The following is a 20,144-nucleotide window of genomic DNA, read 5'->3' as shown; positions in this document are numbered from 1 at the left end:
TTGCAAACCCTGATAACAAATGACGCACACTATGGTGTGTGCATCATGGAATCATTCATGTAATGTCTGAGAGAGAAGAATATTGTCATGCCGACATCATTCCCATAGTCAACCCATATCTACTGAAATTAAGATTTAAAGCCTAATGTATAGCCCAATGCATTTTACAATGTAGGTTTGTAGGCATACACCATCATGCAACATGTGGAGGACTTAATCACAATAGCTTAAAATGTAAATAAAGACCTGAAAGAAAAGTTTAAATAACTATTATTGTAAATGGTGCATTTGTATACCTTTATCCAAGGCGCTTTACATAGATTGTGCATTACATTTACCCATTCACACACACATTCATACACAGATGGTGGAGGAAACCATGCAAGGAAACCAACCTGCTCACCGGGAGAAACTAGGGGTACAGAGTCTTGCTCAACGACTCTTCGACACCAACTCTGGGGGAGCCGAGTTTTGAACTGGGAACCCTTCGGGAACCGTCCGTGTTCTAATGACGGTTTCTCTACCCCTGAGCCAAAGCCGGCCTTGTCTGTAACCGTTACTGATTTGGGCTTTTCTCATCCTTGCCTTATACTGCTGTATATAATGGAGTTGGTCTGTAGCCTATCCTGTAGCCTATGGTCTGTAGCCTATCCTGACAAAAGTAGACCCTCTCCACATGCCCCACAGACTCAGACCAATCACACTTACAGTAGCTGAAGATTCTTCCATATAGTAACACTGAAGACATTTTATGATGTAAGGTAGGCTATAATGTAGGGGAGTTCAGGCCAGTTAGACAGATAACAGTTAACTGAGGAAGTCACAAGCTATTAGACACTGTTAGTCTAGTAGTTTCTCTACAACAGAAACAGCAGCATCAGGAAAAATGCACACAGCGCTTTACACAGGGTGCTTTTGTTTTTGTAGTATTTTTTACTCAACTATTATTAGGCTACTATTGTTACTTTATTGCCATTTTCTTAAATGTGTGAGGAACAAAAAAACAAAGAAATGTACTCTTGCGTAGGTTACTGTATATGGGATGTAACACATAATAATTAATACATCGAATCATTCATCTTGAATTATTATTCTTGTTGTTAATAAAAATTCTACAACTTCAAAGAATAATACCGGTAATTAAGGTCTGTTATCATTCATCTTGAATTATTATTCTTGTTGTTAATAAAAATTCTACAACTACCGGTAATTAAGGTCTGTTAGTGTTTCTGTGTTATTAGCCCAAGTTTGTTTTGACGTTTTCAGCACCCCCTGGTGAGTGGTGGACACATGTACAGTATACTACAGCATGCTTACTCTAGAATAGATAGACAGACAGTATGCCCATTTAGACTAGAATTACAATAGTTACATCGCTTCACATGCTAGCTGAATTATCATTATTAATTATTATACACCCATTAATATGCAACACCCATCAGAACTATTCAAAAATCCTCTTTATTTAATAATCCAGAATCTATACTTTCTAGGCATAATTTAGATATTATTTATTAAGTAGGCCTATATGTATGTGTTAAGTAATCATTACTTGAGCTATTATTATACAGTAGTAGTATAGTAGGCCTAGTTTCCAGAACGCAACTGAAGGCTCGACCGCAGTTTTGAGGCATCGTCCATTCGTCCCCCTTTGTCGGTCCATTACGGTAAAAATGGCAGTATGGAGTACGTGCGCTCTCAAAATACGCAGATATGGGGGTATGATGTGGAGCCGCAGAAATCCCAACAACAGTCACACTGCTCTGCTGTTTACGGACATGGAAAGTGCCGACTACTGAGACAAAAATGGGGGCTGCAAAAACACACGGCATCATAATATCCGGATTAAACGAGGTCGTATCGCTGTAACACCCGATGTTAAGTACCTTTTTTAACAATAATGGTGAAATCCACGGAATGTACCATACGGGGAGAACAGCTGACGTTGGGATGCCGCACTTAGTCTAACGAGATGTGAGGATTGCAAAGAAGAAGGAGGAAAAAGACAGCGGTCAGATGTTTGCATATTAACAATCAGGTAACTACATAATCGTGCTCTTGTTTTTTTCCCCGTTTTGTATTAGCAATGGTTTGGATTAGAAGCTATGCGGGGCGCTTGGCTGTGTGTGTGTGTGTGTGTGTGTGTGTGTGTGTGTGTGTGTGTGACTGTGTGTGTGTGCTGATGGTTCCATGGCTGCTTGTCATCTGAAGCTCCAACCTCCAGCCCCTCCTTGTTTTGTTGCTTATGTTACCGAGCAGAGCGGTGTTGTAATGTTTACATTCGGGCTATGGTCGCAAACCGCTGCTCCCGTTAACTTGCTATTGGGTCTGCGCGATCTGATCGAGCTAAAGTCTTCTGCTATCCATGCCGTGCTTCTGCGAGCCCGACGGAGAGGCCAATGAATTATTGATTAACTCTTACCGGACATAACATGGGCCTATAAAATACTAGTACTACCTATCGGCCTATGTTTTAATATTCTCCTATAAAATGATATTGACAAAGTTGTGTTCGCCTAGTCGGGTACACAAGACTAGATACATTTGCAGAGTAGGCTACACGCTTTGCATTATATACTATAGCTTTTAAAATGACTGATGAATATGGTATGCCTCCTCCGGTAGAAAGTAAATGATCGCGCAAGTGCAATATTACATAATCGGTTTGGTTGGTTGGTAGTCTGGAGTAGAGTAGGGCACGTTGTGGCCTCCGGTGCAAGTCGACCAGACATGTGTGGGGCTTTACTGTGAAGCGCGGCTGGGGCATCTTGTTACAGGCATTTATTATCTGTTAATAAACGGAGAGGCGGAGACCAAATTAGCCGAGTACTGCATGGGTTGGGAGTCGGGACCCATTTGTGGGTCGCGGACACGTTGTTATGGGTCCCTTTATTTTGTTTCCTATGTTTTGTTTTTAATTATTATTTCTAAACAACCCCCCCCCCCCCCCCCCCTCCCCAAATAATAAAAAAATGTAATTACGTTTTCAATGACAAAAGACAAATCAAATAATTTCCATAAATTAGAAAACAAAATGTCGAAGCAGCAGCCTGAAAAGTTTGTGATATAAAAACCACCCACTCCGGGGGCACGGTTTACCTATGTGTGAAATTGTGACTAATAATAATTTTAAAAATATATACTGTAAATTAGTTTTTCGCTACTCCCTCTTGTCCATTGCTGGCGGCATGTTAGTGCCTCTTACATGGAAAACTCCAGCCACCAAGTAGTAGGCTACTGAGACTGCCTGTATTGTAGCCTAACTAACTGTCACTTCTAGTTTGTTCTTTGCGCCAAAATTAAGGCAATGTTTTGTTTTGTTTTGTTTTATTTGTAGGCTACGTTTCAGCAAGGCAATTCGAGGGGCTTTACACATAATTCAAAATTGCACTGACTGCCCTACGCAGCCTACGATACGTCATACCATAATACTACCATTACATTTTTGAATACAATACACATTTTTCCTTTTCAGTGTGTGTGTGTGTGTGTGTGTGTGTGTGTGTGTGTGTGTGTGTGTGTGTGTGTGTGTGTCATGTGCTAGTGAGAGAGAGAGAGAGAGAGAGAGAGAGAGAGAGAGAGAGAGAAAGAAAGAAGAAAAATCGTTTTATTTTTGATACATTGTTATTACTATCCACTGTCTGAGTCTGCCTGGGCGTTCTGCTGGTTTTTGATTGGTGCGTCTTGCTGAGGAAAGGGGCGTGTCTTTATCATAACAATGCAGAAAGGAAAGGTACAGTCTAGATCCCACAGCTCGGAGCGACGGCCCTGGGTGTGATTGGACAGTTGGTTGGTTGTCAGGGAGACGACGTTGTCCAAACGTGGAAGTGTAGGACGGCCTCTGTTGTTCAAGAAAGATCAGCTGTAGTAGTTGAACTAAACTCTAGTTTTAGACCAGTGGTGTAAAGTAACTAAGTACATTTACTTAAGTACTGTCCTTAAGTACAATTTTGAGGTATCTGTAGCCTAGTTAACTTGAGCATTTCCAATTTCCATTACTTCTACTTGGATCCAAATATTGTAGGCTATTTTACTCCATTACATGTATTTGAAAACATTAGTTATTACCAAATACTGAATGCTGTGGAAATACAAAAGTGGATTTTGATTATCATTACAAAACATACATTAACCACTTCAGCCCTATATACATTTTGGCCATTTGAAAATTGTGAGCTTGTAGATCTGCTATTTTTACATTGGAAATGTGACATTCTGCATCATGAGCAAGGAAGTTTAGGTGTATTTTGATGATACCAATACTTTTGCACTTTTACTCAAGTATATTTTGTTCCAGATTTTTATCTTGTAACAGTCTTTCTACATACTTAATAGAGGATTACTTGTGTACACATCATTGTTGTCGCTGACTGATGTCCAGTCAAGAGAGTTGGTTATTTATCAATTGTTTACCCAACAACCAACTGACCAATCACAGGCCGAACCGTTTCCCCAGCTATGGGATCTCAACTCTACCTTGAAGAAACTACACACGCGCGCCAAGCAAGGAATGTTGACAAATGAAGAAAGAACCTTGTTATTGACACACCGCGGTTACCTCACCTGGAGAGTTATTCGTTTACAACATTAGCCACTGTGTCTTTTTTGTTTTGTGGGGGTTTATTCGGACTGAACGTTTCTTTGCGGTTGCTAGCTGGCTAAAGGCTAACATAAAGCTCAACGTTTCAGACTCGGGGAGTCTTTTACTTGGGGGGGAATACCTGCTACTAATGGTTAATAACGGTCACTCTGAACGGATATATCTGACAAAGGGAAACTGAATGGGACTCGACGCTTCCGAGGCTGAAACACCTGCTGCCACTACACCACCCTCCTTGTCATTGAGCCAACTGCTGCAGAGCAGCCTAGCCGAGATAGTAAGCTTTGTTTTGGGGGTGTTTGGGGAGCTGTTGATAGTTGGACACTCACTGGATGAATTTACTAGAGTATTAATGGTATTTTCAGGCCTAGCATCTGTAATGGAGCCGCACAAAGGCTCCACGGCCTGCGAGATGCATTGCTGCAAGGGGGCTCTGTGCTAAGAGCAGCACATCCTTTGTTGTTGCTTTGTTTCCTGAGCACATGGCTCACCCCATCACGTTTCTGCTCCAGGAAGACACAGCGACCCCTACTGGGGGAAAACCGAGCTTCAGTGGGACCGTCCGTGGTTATTATTCAATATTTGCGTCAATGTGTCCATAGTGTCCGTGGCAACACTTGGCCTCGTCAGTGGCAAATTCTAAATTTTGTTTTTACACAACAGTATAATGTTCTTTTTATCATAAAAAAACAATTACTGAATGCCAGTCTACAGGTTTTCTTCAAGTGTAATAATAACATTGATTTACTATGACACTATGGCACATTAGGAGTCCAAGTGGTTCTCAAAAGTTGGATTTGCAAGGACCACCATAACTCTGAGAGTGTACACTCAGAGTTAGGGCTATCTCTTAATGTTTCTGGTAATATTTGTGTCCGTTAATTTTGTATGTCTGTGGCAAAAATGGAAAATTGACAAAAATGGCCACCATAAGCCAAAATGGCAAAAAAAAAACAGTTTGCCTTGCTTTTTACAAAGTCCTTATTATTACTGTCTCAAAAACATTCAACATGAAATGTTGAAATGATACATTTGTCAGGTTGCCTTAATGGATGGAGGTAGCTATAACAAGGCCTCTCTCTGTAACACAGTAAGCTCTACGCTGGGGGTCATCAGTTGTGGCTCTTTGTGTGTCTTCACAGGGTTAAGACAATCAGAGGCGGAAACACAAAGTGCCTCCAGCATAAAGCTTTCTTTCCCGGAGTGTGACTCGTCTCCACGACGTCACCAATGCGACCATGGGAAATAGCAGTCAATAGGCGGCCCCCAACAGCCCCCTTAACCCAGAGGAGGTTCCTTGGAGAGCCCTGCAACGCCCCTGTGCACCTCAGGAGAAGGTAAAATCCCCTGCTCTGTCTTTGCATTTAAAGCATCAGAATCTAACAAATTCTGATGTTTAAATTAGGGTCACTGTTTATCGACACAACACGTACAATAGACAGTTCAGTTACTTCAGTCTGCCTCAATGTGGTGGATAACAGTCTAAAAACAATTCTAATACTATTCAACTACATCCAAATAGCGTCCTGACTACTGACACAGCTTTTGATAATGTGCCAAACTTGAAATGTACAGATGACTCTGTGATTTGCACTTCTTGGTTACTATTAAATTAGACATAAACACTTACACTCATGGTAGAAGAGATTTGTGGTTGTGTGTGGTTGTTGTGGTTGTGTCTGTTGTGTTTGTTTTGGCAAATGAGCCGATAGTGTCATGTTATACCAAAAGCAAGTTGTTATTGTTGTGGTCATTAAACTAAACAACTGATTTGCAATATTGGTTTTATGGGTAGGCTTGTTCCGTATAATATATATCAGGTTATGTATTTGATCTAAAATGTCAAAAGTTGTATTTGTGATTACGCTTCATCATTTTACAATTCACAAACTGACCAATGCTTCAATAATATAAAACAAAAATCATTACATCTATAGCACATATTCTATGCTTTTTGGATTTTCTTTTAACTGACATTCAAGGTAGAATGGGTGAAGATAGTTTTTCTTTTCTTGTATAATATGATGTTAATAGAGTAGTTCACCCCCAAAATGACTTTTTTTCAATTGATTACTCATCAAGGTAAATGTATTGTAATCACAATTTTGTCTTAGGAATGCGACGAAAAACTAAGAATATTTTGAACTCAAGTCTCCATGGCGTCAGTAATCAATAGAAAAAAAGTCATTTTGGGGGTTAGCTCTGGTCCATAGCATTAGTGGAGTTCTCCCTAACGCTATGTTCCTCTACCTCCCGAATCCTTGGCAAATCCGGAAAGACCCGCCGTCTGGTCCGAAAATAACAAAAACTGTTTCGCCCCTCACCAAACCAAAGGTATGAGTGGACAGTTGAAAGCTTACTCTACTTAGTGGACGCGGTCTGAGCCCCCCACCACACGATTAAAATACATTTCTAGGGCAAAATGAAAAATATTCCACCGGATGGAGACTCCATTTCTTCTAGTTTTTCCACTATTTGTGGTCGCCATCACGGTGCCAACTCACTACTGCCGCGCAGGTCAGAGGACCGAATTACACAGAGCATTGGTCTCGTTGGGTGTTATTCAACTCTGCGACGTTGGAAGCGCTGTTTCTTCTTCAACCACGAAGAGCGTCTCCATCCGGTGGATTATTTGTCATTTTGCCCTAGAAATGTATTTTAATCGTGTAATGGGGGCTCAGACCGCGTCCACTAAGTAGAGTAAGCTTTCAACTGTCCACTCATACCTTTGGTTTGGTGAGGGGCGAAACAGTTTTTGTTATTTTCGGACCAGACGGCGGGTCTTTCCGGATTTGCCAAGGATTCGGGAGGTAGAGGAACATAGCGTTAGGGAGAACTCCACTAACGCTATGGACCAGAGCTATTTGGGGGTGAACTACTCCTTTAAGTACCCCTTAAGTTTGTGTAAAAACAAGCATGGAGTAATTACATAACTATGTATTTCCCATTCGTGAGATCTTCTTGTTAGTCATAAATTGTAACTTAAATGGTTTCAGGTAGAGGAAATCACTGTCTGGAACACCCTAGCACTTAAACCCTATGTTATACTTGCTGTATGATGGTTTGTAGGGGTGTAACGATATAGTAACTGCATCAAAATAACTTTTAAACTTAAAAAATCGAAGTATATCGAAATGAAAACAGCTAAAACCGAATCGTATCATTTGATTTTGTATCGTATCGAATCGGCAGTGCAAAGAATCGATTGTATCGATACTACCTAGTACCTACTTGTGCATTGTATTTAGCATTTTTAAGCAGAAAAAATTTAAAGGAGGGGTTTAATAACTTTTCCTTTCCATATAGCTATCTATCGATAAATGTGTGTAATCATTGGGTTCATGTCAAGGTGCGGGTTTGTCAATATACAATGTCCATGTATTTGGCAGATAATCACTGTGTTTAGTTATTTATATCCATAATAATACATGTTTCCCTTAAAAACCTGCACTATCCACACGTTTCACAGATTTAATTGCTTTGCTAAATAGTTACTATATCGATTTTATATCAGTGAATCAAATCGTATCGCCATGAATGAACCAATATCGTCCATGTATCGTATCGTCAACCATATATCGTGATATATATATGTATATATATGTATGTATAGAATCGCTATTAAAATGTGTCTTTACACCCCTAATGGTTTGCATGGCCAAAATAGCTGATCTACAAGCTCAGAAATGTTTGGCGCCAGGTTGAAAGTGGTTTTAATGTGACACGCATATTTTATTCGAGAAACTGCTTTTGTATTTGTAGTACAAAAGCAGTTTCTCGAATAACATCTGCGCGCTTGATTCCAATTATTTGTGCCAATATGTCCTTTGTTTGTCGTTGATCCTGCAGCCCGCCAGTGAGACGTCAGTGGGGGAGACGAGACAGGCCTGTACTGCACAACTCACTAGTTCAGGATGAGAACGTCCATCACCTGCTTTTCTCACAGCATCAACAACAGGTTCCTTTAGATGAGTCCAGACAATATAGCCACACCAGCTCACCTCCACGCATGCTTCACCCTGCTGCTCACATGCCTCAGCAGAGCTCCATTATGGTGGATCTACACGACCAGGTATGAAACATCTAGGAATATCTCACTCAACATGATTGTGCAATCGACTGATAGTTGGTGCGTTCCTCCTCAAAGACACATGGAATTGAGCGTGAGCGTGCATGGTACTTAATTTTTAAACTTAACTATATTGGGCGAAAAGTTTAAAAAATGTGCGGAAACAGCCTAATCTACAAGCTTGGATGTTTTTGCCATTCATCGTACAATGAATTATATAGGGCTTAAAGTAGTAGTTCACGCAAAACAGTACTTATTTTTTGTTAGTTTGTGTTGCATTGCCACAGATTGCCAGAGATTACCTACCGGAGACTCCGCTGATCATTTAATTATTGTCTCCTTTAACTGCTTAAAAATTGTCTTTGTTATTTTAGAACCCCAAAATGTCCACAATTTGCCATGATGTTTATCAGTTATGATTAACATTCTACTCACCGGCTTCATTTAGGCATGTCACATTGATTCGTTACATATTCGCAATTATTGGAGATAATCGCAATTATTTTGCATAATCAGAATAGTTTACATTCATCTGTATAAATTAATCTGTTCATAGTTCATATTATTTCCGTAACTTTGAAAACCATTTATCATGGAAATTACAGGTGATAACATAACGTTCACAATCTTTTTGCTTCTAAATAAGGGCTAAGTTGAAATTGTTGTCTGAAGCATGTGTTCCATTGCCCAAATTAGTCACAATTTCCATGGGTGCGTAGCGTTTTCCGACATCCCATTGTTTCCGACGTTTAGGCATAAAACTATGCCTAAACCTAACCCTAAGGACTAATGGGACGTTGGACTTACAAGATTTTCCCCATTTCCTTGCACAAAATCTCCACAATGACCCAGCGAGTATAATTGTATCATAACCGATGGGCACTATGAAAATATGACCCCTTTTTGTAAAACAATACTAAAAGTGTCATGTTTGGACTAACCCTCTCACGTCTTCTTCTCTTCAAAAGATGCACCAGGGGTCCGTTCCGATATCGTACACGGTTACCACGGTGACGACCCACGGCTTCCCCCTCCACGCCGGGCAGCCCCTTCCCGGGTGCAACGCTCAGCAGCTCCCAGCATGCTCGGTAATGTTCAGCGGACAGCTCTCTCTGCTCTGCTGCCTTCCTCCTCCTGTGAGTTTGAAAAGGAAGAGCCTGAATGTCAGTGGCATCCATGTAGCGCTCCATACCGCCCCCAGCTGTCACCGCTTATGACTGCTGCTGCTGCTGCTGCTCCTGCACATGATTCGATGTTTCCACGTGATGTTTTACCATGACCAGAATATCGTTGTTGTCGGGTGGAAATCTTGTATGTCCAAAACAGTTTGTTTTGTATTTCTCATTTAAAAAACGCTCAAAAATAGCTAAAATAGCCCATATACAAGCACGTGTGCATGTAGATCGGCTATATTCACTAGTTTTGTGCGACAGTCTTGTGTGATGAAGCAGGGCTTTACTTTACGAAAAACCATAAAAATGTGAAAACTCGGAGATACAAGGTTTCTGCCCGACAGTGACGCTGCTCTGATGTAGCTTAGTATTTCAGGTGATTATAGTATTAAAGGACCTTACTGGCATGAAATATCTATTCACAACTTTGGCTATACACTGTATAATACATAAACTTGGAGTGTTAATAATGGCTTTATGTTTTGTTTTGTTTTTTGTACGTTTACATTTTCTCATTTAATCTTAACTCATTAAATCATTAGGAACTTTGACCTAAAAATGACATTTTGTGGGTTGGATTACCCATCTCAAGCAATGTTCCAAGTGTTTGCAAGTTAATTGGGAAATTATGTAATTGAATCCAAAGGCTCTCTCAGAAATGGAACAAACTACAGTGTGCTTTGGAAAGTGTTCTGCAGTTATGTCAAGTATACCACCGGTTATGGTCCTTTAAGATGATACTCAACTGTTTTGGCGATAGTCTGCGCTTTGGACATGGATGTGCTATGTATTTATACAATGCCTTGCTTTGTCTTACACATGCTTTAAACATGCTTTCATTGTAACTGTGTCGGTGTGAATAGTTAAGAGTCGGAGAGTGACTTCTTCTGTTTTGGAGGTTTGCCACAGCGTGTTGGTGTTGAAGACTCAAACCTTTTAGACACTACTTACACATTGTTTAACTTTGACTGGTGTGTTTTCATGAGTTTGTGTCTGTCCCTGTTCTCTCCCTCTCTCTAGCTCATTCAAGCATGTACCATGCAGCATATGCCAGTGTCTTACCAAGCCTTCCCACCCTTGATCTCCAGCGAGCATTTTATATTGCACCCAACCCCCACCGTGCCCCCCCACCAGCCACCGCACCTTACTCCACTGAGCCAGTTTGTCCCTTTACAGCCTCAGCACCCACGCATGGTGAGTAGTCCACCTACAGTACAACACAGGCACACATGCTGCCACTCTTTACACAAATCTAGTTCAAACACATTAAAACTATGGAATTTGTTTGAATGTGTTCCCTGCTCCAGTTCAAAAGTAGATTAGTTTGAACTGAATTTCTAATTTAGGAAGGCGTTTACATGCTACTCACAGTTCAAGGGTTGCACCAGCTGAAATAATCCAACGCTGGAATACGACTTACATTTACACTATAGTTTAAAAGTTTTAAGTCCACCGTAAAACAGTGATTGTTATAGTGAGTCATTTGGATAAATTGGAGGATGAGGAGTGAATTGTACCGGCTGTCTTGCGTCGAAAAGGTGTTCGTTCACAGTGACAGATAACTCCTTAGAAATGTAGGATGACAATAAGATTTATACTACCGGAGGTCGTTTTCAATGAGCCGAGATAATGTGGTTTATTGACTGCTGGCAGTCAGAGACGGTTGCATACAAGACTTTTGGGAGTCCCCAACACATTCCTGCGGGGGACAGTTATTGACCATGACGTTACATAAAAAACAAGTACTTTATTTTCTGATCATAACAATGTTAATTCACTATAATGGAGATCAGAAGAGAGAACTCGTAGTGTATGGGATAAGAGTGAAATTGGAAGATGAAACAAAAGAAATGAGCAGATACATTTGGAATTTGAACTAAAAAAATGAATGGGTTATTTTTCCTGATTGGATTAAATTTGTGATCCACCTGAAAATAGTAATTACATTTCCTATTTATTAGAGTTGGACTCTGTTAGTGAACAAAACATCTTTAGCAATGAATACCATCAAAATATAGAGCTTTTGTTTTACAGGATTAGAAAAAAAATCACCTTTAATAAATAAAACATTATTTATAACCAATGTGTATGGTGGTAGTGTATAACTAGTACATCTGCAGTGGTTGCAGGTGGTTCCCTACACATTTGGACCCTAGTGTCGGGTAGGACACCGACTGGTTGATAAGTAGCATGAAGCTCATACTCAATATCATCCACCCGACCAAGTAGGAATTCCCTCTCGCCTAATCAGTAGATGTTTGGTTTCCCTTGCGGGAAACTCAGATGTGAATCCTGCCAATAACCTCTCTATGTCAGGAGAGGACATAAAACTTAAAGATTGTGGCTTTAAAGCTAGAACATTTAATTATTCACCGCGCTGGAATGACAGATCAAATGTCAAATGAAAAGTGACGGTCCAGACACACACAGAGTGACCAGATATGTTTACCAGATATTACAAAGCATTGTGCGGGGATTCCAAGCATCCATGTAATTCATACACTATATTATGAAACAATGGCACACATACAGTATGTAATGGTACACTAAATCGTAAATAGTGTTTTCCCTCAGCAGCCACAACCTCAAATTGCCAGATTACAAATGGGGTGGTTCTCTGTCTCACCCTCTCTCCACTCAGCCTCTACAGAGGGTAGAGAATGAAGTGGACCTTCGAGGGGACCAGCACCCATTAGGGACTTTCTCTTACCCTCCATCTCATCACCCACCAGCGATGCCTCCTTCTCTCCCTCTACAGTACCTTCCTCAAGAGCCTCTGCATCAGGAGCTGCCCTTCGGAGTGGTGAGATGGACATTCCAACACTCTTGTTTGCCACTACTGAGATTCTTCACTTCACTGTGCTTCAGTGATATTCATACATAACTCTGTACACCGCTGGTCCCAAACACTGGGTCGGGACCCATTTGTGGGTCGTGGTGGACACATTTGTGGGTCCCAGACATTCCCCAAAAAGATTTGACGAATAATAAAAAAAATAAAAATAATGATTTTACTAAGTAATGTCATTAATAAAGGAAATCAAAGAAATTCCATAAATTAGAAAACAAATGTTTAAGAATTAGTGAAAATAACCAAACTAGCTTGGAGATCTGCGGTTTTCACTAGTTTGGGTCCTGGGCAAACATCCAATTCTCTTTTGGGTGCTGCACCCTTTATGTAACTGTACACTGGGGGTGGGTAATCTTTTGCTTCAGCACTAATAAAGTATAACTGCGTGTGTTTCTGTTTCTACTCAGCCATACCCCCACATGCTGCCCAGGCGAGTTAGTGGACAGAGATACCGGTTGCAGCAACCTCTACCACCACCCCCGCCCCCTCCATCCTACTATCCAGGCTTCCTCCCTTATTTCCTGTGAGTACCTGTATGAACAAAACCTGCTTTATATCGAGTGCATCTCTCCACTCCGACATGTCTCCTTTCCGACATGTCTCCATTCCGACACTAACCCTATCTCTAACCCGAACCCCCATGGGAGTGTCGCCACTCCGACAATAAGAAGTCAATTTCGGAGTGGCGACATGTCGGAATGGAGAGAGCCTCCCCTTTATATCCACTGCTTACACATCAACCTCTGACAACCTTTCTTCAAAATGGCTTGGCACCTACCAACCACACACATTATGTGTCTGCTAGTTTGGTTGTCTCGCTCCAATTCATTAATTTGTATGAGATACCAGAAGTGAACCTATTGCCTGACCTCATGGGTTTTGTTGTCGTGTCATCTGTGTGCATAGGTCAATGCTTCCTGTGCCTCCGACTGCTGTGGGCCCGGCCATCAGCCTGGACCTAGATGTAGACGATGTAGAGATGGAGAACTATGAGGTGAGATAGTTGGAGAAAATAACATGTACATGAGTCAGGACCAGGGTTGCCAAAAGAGTTGGCTAATAATATGGGGTTGTGAGATCAAACATTTTGAGAACCCCTGGTATAGACGCTCGGCTCCATGGTAGATTTTTTAACCCTAGACTTTGGTAGCGGCGGGCAGGTACTTTACCTCTGTGCCACCCAAGCACCCGTTATCCAGGCTTCAAAGCACTCTGATTCGTATGCACACCCAGTTCCAAACACTGGTACTTGTCCCTGAGATGCTCCATTCGTCGCCTGTGTCCTTCCGTTGTGGGACAGTTCAGTTTAGATTTGAACAAAACAGGGGAAGGGTCCAATAATCCTTATGTCACCAAAGGGTCCTTTACATCTCATTGGCACTAATCCCCTCCGTGCCTCTATGACTCACCACGTTCAAGCGTCTGTGTGCTTCTCTGCATTGACTCATTCCGACAGGTGCAACTCAGAATCAGTCATCACAATTCTATCTGTCAATCTCATGACCTCAGTCACCTCACACAGGTCTGCCCACACAAGTTAATCAACCAGACACAATGCGTTAATGTTTAGAATCATGATAGAAGTACATGTTTCCCTTTTCCATTTGATCTTTACCTATTGGATTAGATTGTAAAACTAGTATGATATACGTACATAAAGGCAGGTGTAGACGTTATTCACTGCACATTTGTTAAACTAACATCTACTCAATTATTTAGGTAAGTACGGTAAAGTTTTAATGACAAAATGTAAACAGCATTGGACAACTTCAACCTCTAAAAATGTAGCAATTAACGGAAAAGTTTATTTACTTTCTCTCCATGCTGTTACAAAGTAAACAATGGGAGTAAATACATCCAGAAATGTATCGCTGTAGATACTGACAGAGCTTATTACAGTGCATTTGTTCTATACATACATTACAGGCATTACTGAACCTGGCAGAGAGGTTGGGCGAAGCGAAACCGAGAGGACTCACCAAGGCAGACATAGAACAACTTCCGTCCTACAGGTTCAACTCAGAGAATCATCTATCTGAACAAACGCTGTAAGGTTTATTTAAGTTTGCTTGGTTCGTATCCGATCTAAATCATTGACTGCTCCACACACGCTGAACAATCTGTGACTTTTTTTCTCCCCCCTCCATGCAGGTGTGTTGTGTGCTTCAGTGACTTTGAGTGTCGGCAGCTACTGCGGGTATTACCTTGTAACCACGAATTCCATGCCAAGTGTGTGGACAAATGGTTAAAGGTAAGCATGAAGCTTCAATTCATACCGTGTCACTTGCCGAAAAGAGCAGATCTTCAAGCTAACAATGTGTTGCCATGCGGTGCTTTTAGCTCTGCAAGATCAGTTCTGGTCAGCAAGTGACACCATGCACGCGACAAGAGTATAAAATTAGGCATTGGTCTCCTCAACGCCCCTGAAATGGAACTACTTTCAACCTGGCATCCCATTTCTTCTAAAATAGCAGATGCATAAGCTCACGTCATGCAACACATTAAGCTTGCAGCTCTATTTTCGCTATGCTGCATAATTTTGACTTCGTCATATGCTTATAAACCCAAAATACTCAACCACTAGGTATGTACGGCTAAATTGGTTAAACACCCATTAACATTTTCCCAATTCGCCTCCTTGCAGACCAATCGCACTTGTCCGATCTGCCGAGCTGACGCGTCAGACGTGCACCGGGAGGCGGAGTGAGCGAGCGCTCCGGAGTCGTCATCTCCACCGCCGGCTGGGCTGGAAAGCTGCACTCATCGTCTGTCCCTAAAAAATAAAAAAAAGGCTGTGGGGACAAACCTGCCACCTAAAACCTAGACCGTACCAACCTTTCGACTCCCACCTCCCACCTCAAACAATAAGCAATCCAGGACGGTGTCTCTGGAGCCTGTCATTACCTCTGCTGTGCTTCATAGTCCCAGTGTCATGAAACCCACTGCCTACTGCAGCCTGTAGCCAGAGCCCTGGGACCCGCCAGCCACTCTGTCTCTGCCCCCTTGTTGCAGATTCCAAAGATTTTAACCCGATGTGTTTTTTTGTTTTTGCTGCTTTTGTTTACAAGGTTTCGTTTCTAAAGCTAGCGGTTTCGATTGTGGTCGTTCATGAATAGTTGGGGAGTCCTGCATTTGGAGGTGGATAGAGGTGAGTGGGTGGGGGCGAGGGGGTATATTGGCTGGACACCTTGTGCAATTAGCAGAAAAATAATAGGAAAACTTCAATATGGGTATCTGTGGTTGGAGGCAATGCCTGGCCATCATAGATGCATGTTTGTTTAGGTGTTGGGCAAAGTGACTTGTTAATAATGTATGTTTCGCAATAATGTATTATTTCAATAGTTTTACCCCCTTTTTTTATTTTTAGATTTGCCAATGCTATTGTGAAAGTATGACTTGCTGTGGTTTAAAAGTATCGATACTCTTCAAGCCTGAAGTTCTGGGACTGCAATGTGACGGGACACGCACCTCTTTGGGGTCATGTTCTTCTGCCCCCTCTGCTAATCCACTCTGGGACACTGATCTGTATGGAAGCAGTCATGGATGGATGAATGGATGGATGCAGAGGAGGAGAGGTGGTGGGGTCTTTCTTGAGACGGATGGAGTGGATGGAGACTGCATCCATCTGAGGTCATCGCTGCACAAGTGCTACATCCATCCTCCACATCAGCATTGTCCCTCCTGGCAAGTGTGTCTGTGCTGCAACGCGTCGTGTGTGTGTGTCCCCTGTCCACAGAGCCGATGCATTGTGTTAACCACTGGATACAGGGCAGCATGCTAGGATTTGCATGGACTGTTGATTCAGACTAGCAATATTTTAATCAAGCATTGCCACCAAATTTATCAAAAATACAAGGAAAAAGACAAAGGAGCATACTAAAAGAACTGCTTTGCTTATTCGGCAAGCGCTAAGAGGGAAGGCGGGCGATGTGGTTGAGGATGGGTGTCCTCCTCATCTGAAGGTTACGCTGATGCTGGAGAGTTCTGGAGGCCTGTGCAGAAAGCAATATGTGCAATGAGTGGCGAGTTTTAAAATGAACATTTTCTTCCCCTTTTTGGAAGACTGGGCTTTTATTTCTTTGATTGTGAGCCAAATATCCAAATATACAGATATAGCCTACTGCTCAAGATTTCAGATCTGCCTTCTTATGACCTTGACAAGCACAAACCTATTACTAATCTTTAAAAAAAAAAAAGAGAAAAAAAAAACCTGTCATTTCCACTTGTTTTAAGAGTATACCGTTTTTAAAGTGTTTATTTATTCGTTTTACCTGCTAGGAAAACCGATTGAAGGAAACACACAGAGCACTACTATTATTTGTGTATGGATATATGTTACAATCTTGCAACTTGGTCAGGTCATAGTCTTAGGCCATGGTTAATGGTGTTTTAAAAGAGAAATCGTATGTTTGTGTTTTAGATAAACGTCTTGTTTTGAAGACAGAAGAATGTTGAAAAATCCTTGTAGACGTCACTGGCCGCAATCCAGCTTCTGCCGAGTGACGGCGTTACGCAGGATTCAAACTAAAACGTTGGAGCTGGAGTGTTTTAGTGGTGAAGGTACATTGTCAGACTCCTAGACCCCATTCACGCCTCACATTAAAGTGTGTATCTGGTGGTTACCCCGAAACTAATTTATTTGGCCATGGACCCCATCTGAAAAGATCTTGTGCCAGGCAGATACCACCATACAAGATTTGTTAAAAATGTTTGAAAGAATATTTAAAATGTTTCGCCAGTTTCAAATAGCCAATGTATGTAGGGTTAAAGGGGTTAACCTGATTTTAATTCTGTATTAAATTCATTTGGTTGGGGATCCCCTGGAACCAATGACCGCTGGTGGTCCCCAGACCCTACTTTGAGAACCACTGGCATCTGGATAACGTATCTGGATAATGAACGATTTAATTTCACACTGGCTGACTTTGACTCAGATTGTATCACAATGTGATCAGATCCGATCACATTCTGATTAAAAACAATGCATTAATCTGCATTTGTTTCTTCCCTTGCCCATATAAGATATCCAGATACAGATCACATTTTAATGCAAGGTGTTAACAGGGTCTTAGTTCCCTGTTCGTGTTCACAGTTCCATTATGGAATATGGGTGGAGAGGAGAAGAAAAACAAATGAACACTCCTGTCCTTTACCTGCCCCAGTAAGCGCTGATGGGCAATTGTAACCCTTAGGATTGCTTTCTTGTGTAAAGGAATCTTGCCATGTTTTTTAGCGAATGTGAGTCTTTGACGTGTACCACCTTGAAGAAAAAAAAATAGCCATTTAATGAGTTTAAACCCACAGCTTTGAGAATTAACCTATGTGTACATATCTATTCGCTGGCATATATTGTGAGTAAAAAAAGAAAAAAAGAAAAATCACTCAGGGCCTCTCAGTATATAAAAATAAAAGGAGAACAGTCCATTTCAAATGGAAAGGATTGCCATGAAAGGGGGTATATTTGAATTCCGTTGGTCGTTTTCCTTAGACCATAAATAATTTAACGTAATCCTAATCTTTTTGTCAGGAGTAGTAGATATTACATCAGCTAAAGACAGGCATGCAAGAAGAAAAAAAAGATCAATAAAGACCTTATGAATATTCACAGAAAAGAGGCAATGTATACACTGCAACTCATTACAAAGTGTATTCAAACTGTTTTTGTTCTTGTACTTGAACCACCTGTTCAAATATAGCGGTTGTGATGCCATTTTAAACGTGCCATGGCGCACATTACACCTGATGTATACTTTGTTGTACAGTGGTGCCATGCACCGCATATCGGCAATCTACAAGCTTACACCGCTTCTACAACACAGCGTGAGCTTGTAGATTGGTCATTTTCGGCAGGCGACACTGCCGTACGTCAGAGCATAAGTTAGGCAACTATCCTACCTAAATCACTTCCAGAACTACTTCAAAGGTGTTTGCATGACTACAAAAAAAGAGAAAAAAAAAGTAAAGAAATGTAAAACAAGCGTGTTTTAAGTGGAGGTTATCTAGAAATCTGATGGGCAACCTATTTAACGGTGCACAATATGCATGCTTGTTGACCAGAAACCCAACTGATGTTTAGCTCTAGTTGGCTTTGGGTTCTGGAGGTTTGGATCTTAATGCTCAGCTAATAACTGCCATGCATTGTACTGCACACATTTGTAATAGAACTGAATGACTACAAGATTTTATTGCGCTAAACTTCATTTTGTAAAGAAGAAGAAAAAAAAAAAACTCTGAAAACTGGTCTTGAATCCAGGATTTGAGAAGACATTGTGTTATTAACCACTGAAAATTATATTGCTCTGGAACTACTGTAGTTTATCGAAAGCCATAGTGAAAAGGTGCTAGATGTCCTGCTTTAGGTATGATAACTGTCACTTGTGTGAATGCAATAGTTTGTCATGAATCTCATGTATTCTTAAAGCATGTTATTACTAATACCCCTAAACATTGTCCGTCAAAATCAATATAGTTTTAAGGAATTAAAAATGAAAAGAAAAAAATGAAATGTTGTCATACTTATTTCAGTGTAGAACTGTACCTGCCTATTAGGCTATTGATTTTATTGTATCAATATCTACAAAATGTATTGCTCACATCTAAAAATGGTAATTCACTTCAGTTTAAGCACTGTTTTGGGAGTATTTCAATTGACAGTTTGTGATGTTTTTATTCGACATTAAAAGATAACCTCGCATTAAGGTCTTTATAATATATGATTACAGTTACACAAATTTAAGAAGACAACTGAAAATAGAGTCTTGTAGTCCTTCTGTTAAAAACACTTATTAAATAATCTCACAGCTTGTGTGGTGCGAAAATGTGTTCCAATAAGCAGCTAAAACTTTATTTAGGATTTGTGATTTATTGATTGCTCCGTAGATGCCATTTATTGTTTACCAATGAGTTTTGCTGTGGTGGGATAGTGGTTTACTGTTTTTACTACCCCTGGCCTCTAGGGGTCAGACTACTCACCCGCCAACAGAGCCAGGGGCATGTGTTCTGCGTTAGGCAGATATTTTGCTTTGGTACTTGCACATTTAAGAGTTACCTCATTTTCGCCATGTTTGTATTTGGGGGGTGAAAAAATAAATCAACTAATATATATTATATATAGGAAATGGTTCTTATTAATGTTATAATTTTTCATTCCATTGGAATCATTGTTTGTAGCATTTAACATATAACTAGTTAGAGTGTATTATATATACATCTGTATACTGTTTGAAATTTTTAAGATTTGTACTTTTTTTAAATGAAAGTTGCTAGTTCTGCTTTACCAAGTAGTGCAATCATTTTTTTTTTTAATCGTTGTGGCTGATTTGAGAGGGTTGTTCACTAATAAATGTATGATGTATACCAATACTACAATTGCTTGTTTTGTTTCCAAGGAATCCCTAAATTATATAACTTGGGGGCCAAATATGATTATTCGTGTTAAAGTTATGTGGCATT

At 40.7% G+C, this 20,144-nt stretch overlaps 1 protein-coding gene across 3 annotated transcripts; it reads left to right on the top strand.

The window, feature by feature from the left end:
• The first annotated feature begins 1,739 nt into the window (after nucleotides 1-1,739).
• Nucleotides 1,740-19,988, top strand: rnf44 (ring finger protein 44). Of its 3 annotated transcripts, none has more exons than XM_080746267.1 (11): nucleotides 1,740-2,038; nucleotides 5,743-5,937; nucleotides 8,450-8,672; nucleotides 9,638-9,757; nucleotides 10,862-11,035; nucleotides 12,483-12,644; nucleotides 13,100-13,215; nucleotides 13,599-13,686; nucleotides 14,619-14,740; nucleotides 14,844-14,943; nucleotides 15,337-19,988. In XM_080746267.1, the coding sequence occupies exons 2-11, from the start codon at nucleotides 5,831-5,833 to the stop codon at nucleotides 15,397-15,399; spliced, it is 1,275 nt and encodes a 424-aa protein (XP_080602393.1). In that variant the 5' UTR covers nucleotides 1,740-2,038; nucleotides 5,743-5,830; the 3' UTR covers nucleotides 15,400-19,988. The 3 variants fall into 3 exon arrangements, with proteins under 3 accessions (XP_080602393.1, XP_080602391.1, XP_080602392.1); XM_080746265.1 differs by having other exon boundaries at nucleotides 9,638-9,805; XM_080746266.1 differs by lacking the exon at nucleotides 1,740-2,038 and adding an exon at nucleotides 4,741-4,877 and having other exon boundaries at nucleotides 9,638-9,805.
• The last annotated feature ends 156 nt before the right edge of the window (nucleotides 19,989-20,144 follow it).

This window comes from Nannobrachium achirus (assembly GCF_963921795.1).
Source record: "Nannobrachium achirus genome assembly, chromosome: 17".
NCBI classification, from domain to species: Eukaryota; Metazoa; Chordata; class Actinopteri; order Myctophiformes; family Myctophidae; genus Nannobrachium; species Nannobrachium achirus.
Note: the sequence above shows the minus strand (reverse complement) of the source record. Positions and strands in the feature narration are given on the sequence as shown.